The sequence below is a fragment of the Meleagris gallopavo genome, chromosome 17, assembly GCF_000146605.3.
Source record: "Meleagris gallopavo isolate NT-WF06-2002-E0010 breed Aviagen turkey brand Nicholas breeding stock chromosome 17, Turkey_5.1, whole genome shotgun sequence".
NCBI lineage: Eukaryota > Metazoa > Chordata > Aves > Galliformes > Phasianidae > Meleagris > Meleagris gallopavo.
This window is the reverse complement of record NC_015027.2, coordinates 5,338,391-5,344,139: the sequence shown is the minus strand read 5'-3', so window position 1 is coordinate 5,344,139 and position 5,749 is coordinate 5,338,391. Positions and strand designations below refer to the sequence as shown.

The 5,749-nt window shown below is 39.0% G+C and overlaps 1 protein-coding gene across 1 annotated transcript; it reads left to right on the top strand.

The window, feature by feature from the left end:
• Positions 1 to 185: 185 nt before the first annotated feature.
• Positions 186 to 5,749, top strand: DENR (density regulated re-initiation and release factor). The gene is made up of 7 exons (XM_003210898.4): positions 186 to 755; positions 1,494 to 1,513; positions 1,791 to 1,875; positions 2,493 to 2,576; positions 4,593 to 4,709; positions 4,986 to 5,125; positions 5,459 to 5,749. The coding sequence occupies exons 1-7, from the start codon at positions 650 to 652 to the stop codon at positions 5,501 to 5,503; spliced, it is 597 nt and encodes a 198-aa protein (XP_003210946.1). The 5' UTR covers positions 186 to 649; the 3' UTR covers positions 5,504 to 5,749.

The following is a 5,749-nucleotide window of genomic DNA, read 5'->3' as shown; positions in this document are numbered from 1 at the left end:
TGCAGCTCCTGCTGGCTCCGAGTCTTCACAGGCAGAGCCCTGGTGATCCCGGGGCTCCTTCGCGCACTGAGCCACACTGCTGGTTCCTATTTTTGAAGTCCCTTACCTGGAAATGCGTGCCTATAAACCATTGCTGAGGGTGTCAGTTGAGTCGGGTTGGCTTGTGATTTTTTTAATTTAATTTTTTGCCATTGTCCCGAGATCAGCTCTGGACTTCTCAGACACTGACTTAAATAACCTCTCATTTTCAAATGCACCCCTTCCACACCGTGCTGCCGCTGCTCATCTATCACTGATTAAATACCCCGTGTTTTGCTTCACTTGCTCTCTATCTCTGTCTGTTGTTCGTGCATCTTCCTTCATTTTACATTGAATTTTGTTTCAATTTGCATTCTCCCTTATGTACTACAGTTCCAAACTTCTTGGTATCTTTTGCATCTGCTTTCCCCTTTTCACTATTTCTTGACAGCTGTTTTGTTTTTGTTTTTTTTTTTTTTACTCCTTGACTACTTCTGCTCTTACAGTTGCACCTCTTTTCTCTGGGCTTTGTAGTTTGGTCAGTCTCTGGGGTTTGTTATGTAGGGAATGATGTAAATAATACAAAACGTAAGCCCTGACTATTTGATTTTACAACCTCCAGGCTTGTGACATGGCCACAGACGTAGCTGAGCCTGTGGTCCCTGACTGTAGAGGAGACATAAGGAGTGGTGCCAGGTCGGATGCTGACTACCCTCTTCGAGTCCTGTACTGTGGAGGCAAGTGCTGAGGGGCAGCTGCCCACAGTTCTTACAATGGAGTGTTAGTAAGGGCAGCCAAGCAGAAAAAGTGAGACGGTTGGAGGTTTTCTTCTGGTCAGCTTTGAGTCAGATAGACCATGGTCAGGGTGACCTTTCTGATGGAGGTGCTGATGGCTTTCAGGATATGAAAGCTCTGTTAGAGGAGTGGTGCTCAGACATTTTGAGCAAAGATTTGTTCTTGCAGAAAGCTGGTAAAATCTTTAGCACAGAAAAGCCATCTGACTGTTGGTATAAGAACAAGGAATAAAATTAAGGGAAGTAATTGATGCACTGTTTGGAATTATGCTTTACTCATATTTGTAGTCACGCGTCTGGATTTTTTGAAAGGATATAATGTTGAGGTCTGCGCTTTAGATAGGTATGTTATTTTGCATTGGGTTTGAATACTGTTGCAGGATTTCTGTTGTGAACGAGGCTGCATTGTTGGTTTGGGTGTGTTCTGTAGGATGAAGACCACCCAAGAAGGTGGGCATCTGTCATAGCTGCTGTTCTGATAGATTTATCTTAATGCACAGCATGAAAGCAAATGACTAAGAGAAAAAATACAGTGGTATCAGTTGTCATCTTTTGAATCAGCATATGTTTATTACAAGATGTGATGAAAGAAAGTCTCAGAATACCAGTTTAACTAGAACACTAAGGTTGTAAGTTGAGAACTCAATTGTAATTTCTTTTCTTTTTCCCCTCCTGCTCCAGTCTGTTCGTTGCCAACAGAGGTGAGTTAGTTTTTTTGTTTCTTCTTTCCAGTGTATGACTTCCACGATGATTCTTTCTGATCTTTTCTTGCTTTCAGTTGTTTTGATTCTGTACTTTTATCTGCTGTCATCTTTAGGATGTCATGTGTCTTCCTATGTGCTGGTGAAGCGTTGGTATTTGGAGAGCTAAGGAGAAATGACTGAGCTAAATAAATAGCAAAAGGATTTTGTTGTTTTTGTTTGTGATGAATCGTGTAACTACTTTGCTAACAGCATTTATGTGGCCTTTCTTCTCTAGTACTGCGAATATATGCCTGATGTGACTAAATGCAGACAATGGTTAGAGAAGAATTTTCCAGATGAGTTTGCAAAACTTACAGTAGGTGAGAATCTTCCTTTATTCCTGGTTAATATGTGTGCTTGGACATACTCACAAATTTTTGAGCTTGCCCATTTCTCATCTCTTCCATCTGCATTGAGTCTGAAAATTAAATTATTTTTTCCCAGAAGTTTAGCATGCTTTTGGACGCTGTGAAAACAAGTTTGATTATGTCAGAAAAAAATCAGAAATAATGTTTGGCCCGTATTAAGGTTTCTACAGTGAGCACTGTGACAACATGCAGTGGCTTCCTGACAAAGCTGATTTATCCAATTTTATGTCTTTGCAGTGTAGGCAACCGGTTGCTGGGAGACAGGTCATTAGTACTATGGTACTTGATGATTTGAATTTCCAGTGTCAGTAATTTTTGTCTCTTTCTGGAGATTACTGAAGGAGACTATTAAAGTTGCAATTGTATCTTTGATATGAAGGTCACAAGCCTAATTTGACCAAGGACTTTAAGGAACACACATCGGTCAGGGGATGCTGCACTAGAGCAAGCTACTTAGGGGCCCAATGAAATGGCAGTGTAGCTGGTTTCTTCTTTCCTTAAGGGCATGTGTTAGTCACTGCTGATTTTGTTCTTTTGTTCTCTCACCATTCCTCTCTGATGTATTTAAGAAAATTCACCGAAACAGGAAGCTGGGGTTGGAGAAGGCCAAGGAACTGCAGGAGAAGAAGAAGAGAAGAAGAAGCAAAAGAGAGGCAAGGTCTAAATAGTTGCTTGTGGTATTGATTTATAAGCTCTTGGGGTCATCTTTTCCTAATCTATGGGCTTAGACTGTGACACAGCTTCCTTGCATTTTGGTTGTGTTAGCTATGCTTTGACTGCAGAAAAAGTACCAAATAAATTCCTTTCAATTAGCAGCAGAGTTTGCACTGAGGCATATGCTAACAAAGGAACTGTATAGTAGTAGCAGTAAGTGAAAGGTGCGCTTCTTCGATGTGCTCCTGTCATTGCTGTGGCACTTATTCAGAGAGTACTTATTCTCAACTTGAAATCAGCTGGTGTACCTCCCAAAAGGTTTCTGCTTTGTTTAGCAGCAGTTCTACTCTGCAAGCAAGCTATGAACAAAGATTGCTTTCCTCTCTTAATGCCTCAGCTCATTACTTTTGCCTTTTTTTCCTTCTATCTCTCATAACAGAATTTGGTTTTACACTTCAGCACTACTATCTGTCTCCATTAACAGCTATGTCTCTTCTAGCATAGATAGAGCTATGCACTAAGAACAGATACCGTTCTATTGTTGGATTTGCCTGTTTAATTAATACAGTTTTCCACCACAAATTAGAATACTGTGGTTATTAATACACATTTGCCTGTCTGATGTCAGTTGTGCCTGTACTGCTTCATAAATGATGGTTTGTAGCCCACTGAGATTCATATTTTAAGCCACATATCCCTGCGGATGTTTTATTTGTGTGCCTTGGTAACCAGTTATGTTTGTCCTTGTTCATGGGATATGTGTAGTGACAAAAGTAACTTTAAATTCTCTAGCTTGGGTGCTTTTTTCCAGATACTTCAGAACATTTTCTTTAAATATTATTTAATTGTGTGGCATGCTACAGATAGTTCTCAGCTTGGCTTTGGTCATAAAGTAAGTGTTTAAAATATTTGTGGGTGAAAATGGAAATCCAGAAATGGAATCTCAAGTTTTGTGACAATTTAAAGTATGATGGCACAATTCTGAAGAGAGAGGATGAAAAGAAAACAAAAAAGCAGAAATTTACTGCAGGTATTGACTGAAGAAACTTCGAGAGAGAAATTTACTGTCTTAAGTTATTATATGCCAATTTCTGGTAATGCAGAATTGAAAGTGCTGCATGTTAGGGGGGAAAAAAGCGTTCACAAGAAGTTAGCCTGCTTGACACAGATTCTTTTAAGTTTTCTTGGTGAGAAAGCTCTGGAACAGGACTTTAGTTACCCTGGGGTAACTTGATGAGTGTATACAAAGTTAGCTGAGATCATAATCTGATTTGAAGAATTCTAATGAGTGGGATTAATTTTCTGCATGTCTAACTCTGACTTATATCTACCTAATGTGTGAAGCATTCCCTCAGGTTGACCTAGAAACGGACAGTAAATAAGAAATGAAATCATGTGCAACTTTGGCAGTCAGCTACTGTAGCTGCCTTCTGCTTGAGGTGTGGTGTTCTGATGGGGTTGGGTTTTTTTCCTGCTAACCTTTATATAAATTTGTTTTGTACTGCAGTCCTGTGTTGATATTTAGAACTTCATGTGCTGTTTGACACAGCAGTCTAAGCAGGGAAGGTTTCTTAGCCTTAGTAAATAGACATAAATAATTTTCTTTGCCTTAGACAAAAACCATGAAGATATTAAACAATTTGTTCCTAACTTAAGATGAATACAAAAAAAAAAATCCTTTAAAGAGGGGTTAAATGTAGACCAAATGCAGTGGTTAGTGGAATGTGGGAAACATCCATCTGTTCTGATGTGCATTCTGTACTTTAATGCACATTTGACATGCATATGTTGTTATTTCTTGTAACATTAAGTTTTGACCTGGGACCTTTCTTTTAAGAAATTAAATTAAAAGGTTCTGAATGGGAGATGACTAACATCCAAAATACATTTTTCTTTACATACACAGACAGGGAGATAGGCTTCTTTGTTTACAGGACTGAAATGCAGCCTTACAGTCTGTTTTTCTTTAACTGTTACGTCATTTAACTGATCATGTAACATATTCTTCTTTAAAGGTGGAAGAGGTCAGATAAAACAGAAAAAGAAGACTGTACCACAAAAAGTCACAATAGCTAAAATTCCTAGAGCAAAGAAAAAATATGTCACGAGAGTCTGTGGCCTTGCAACGTTCGGTGAGTTGACATTTGTTAGGTGTGTTGTGTAGATTTTTAGATGTGCTTGCCCTTAACCTCATCTTACCTAGAGACTTAGCTTCTTTAATGTGAGGAGAAAAGGTAACCTTTAAGATATTTCTTCTGATAGTATTACCTTGAGTGGTTTGCAGAATTTCAATGGAAATACTGAACTCTGGACTTTAAGCTACCACTGGTTAAAACAGTTAGTTTTAGTTATGAGAAGATCCGGTATGACGATGACTGTACTTAAACTGTTGGTTTTCCCATACACAGAAATCGATCTTAAGGAAGCACAAAGGTTTTTTGCTCAGAAATTTTCCTGCGGTGCCTCAGTAACAGGAGAAGATGAAATCATCATCCAGGGCGATTTCACAGATGACATTATCGATGTAATCCAGGAGAAGTGGCCTGAGGTAATCAACAGTTTTCTCTGTAAGAGCTCTAGTTTCCAGTAATAGCCTGAGACGTTTCCAGTGATTTTCAGAAACAGATGTGATCTTTGGCAGCACAGACTGTTGTGCAGAAGTCACCCCCTGTTGCCCCCCTACCAACTTATGAACCATTCGGTTAAGGAGTGATTAAAGTTGAATGCTGTTTCAACTGTCCAAAAAAAAAACCAGACTCCCAGAGCATGGAGTGCTGAAAGCTTCCCCACTTCGTTACACATACAGCAATGAGACATGCAAGAAGGAAATATATTTAATATGGTGTGTGTTTTTTTTTGTTTTGTTTGTTTTCTCCCCTAGGTGGATGATGATAGCATTGAAGATCTTGGAGAAGTCAAGAAGTAATGGTTGAAGACTACCTTTATTTAATTATATGGTTATAAATGACATAGCCAAAGTGAGGCTTCTAAACCCATGGATTCTGCAGTGATGCTGTGGAGAACCCACATCCTTGGCAATTTCACTGTTCTATATAGGCTGCTTGGATTTTTTTGTTGTGATATTTGCTAAAGTAAAATTGGGGTCTATCATGCCTACGCATGAAGATTTAAATAAAATTCCTCTTCTTCACTGAAGATGGCTTCTGTTTTC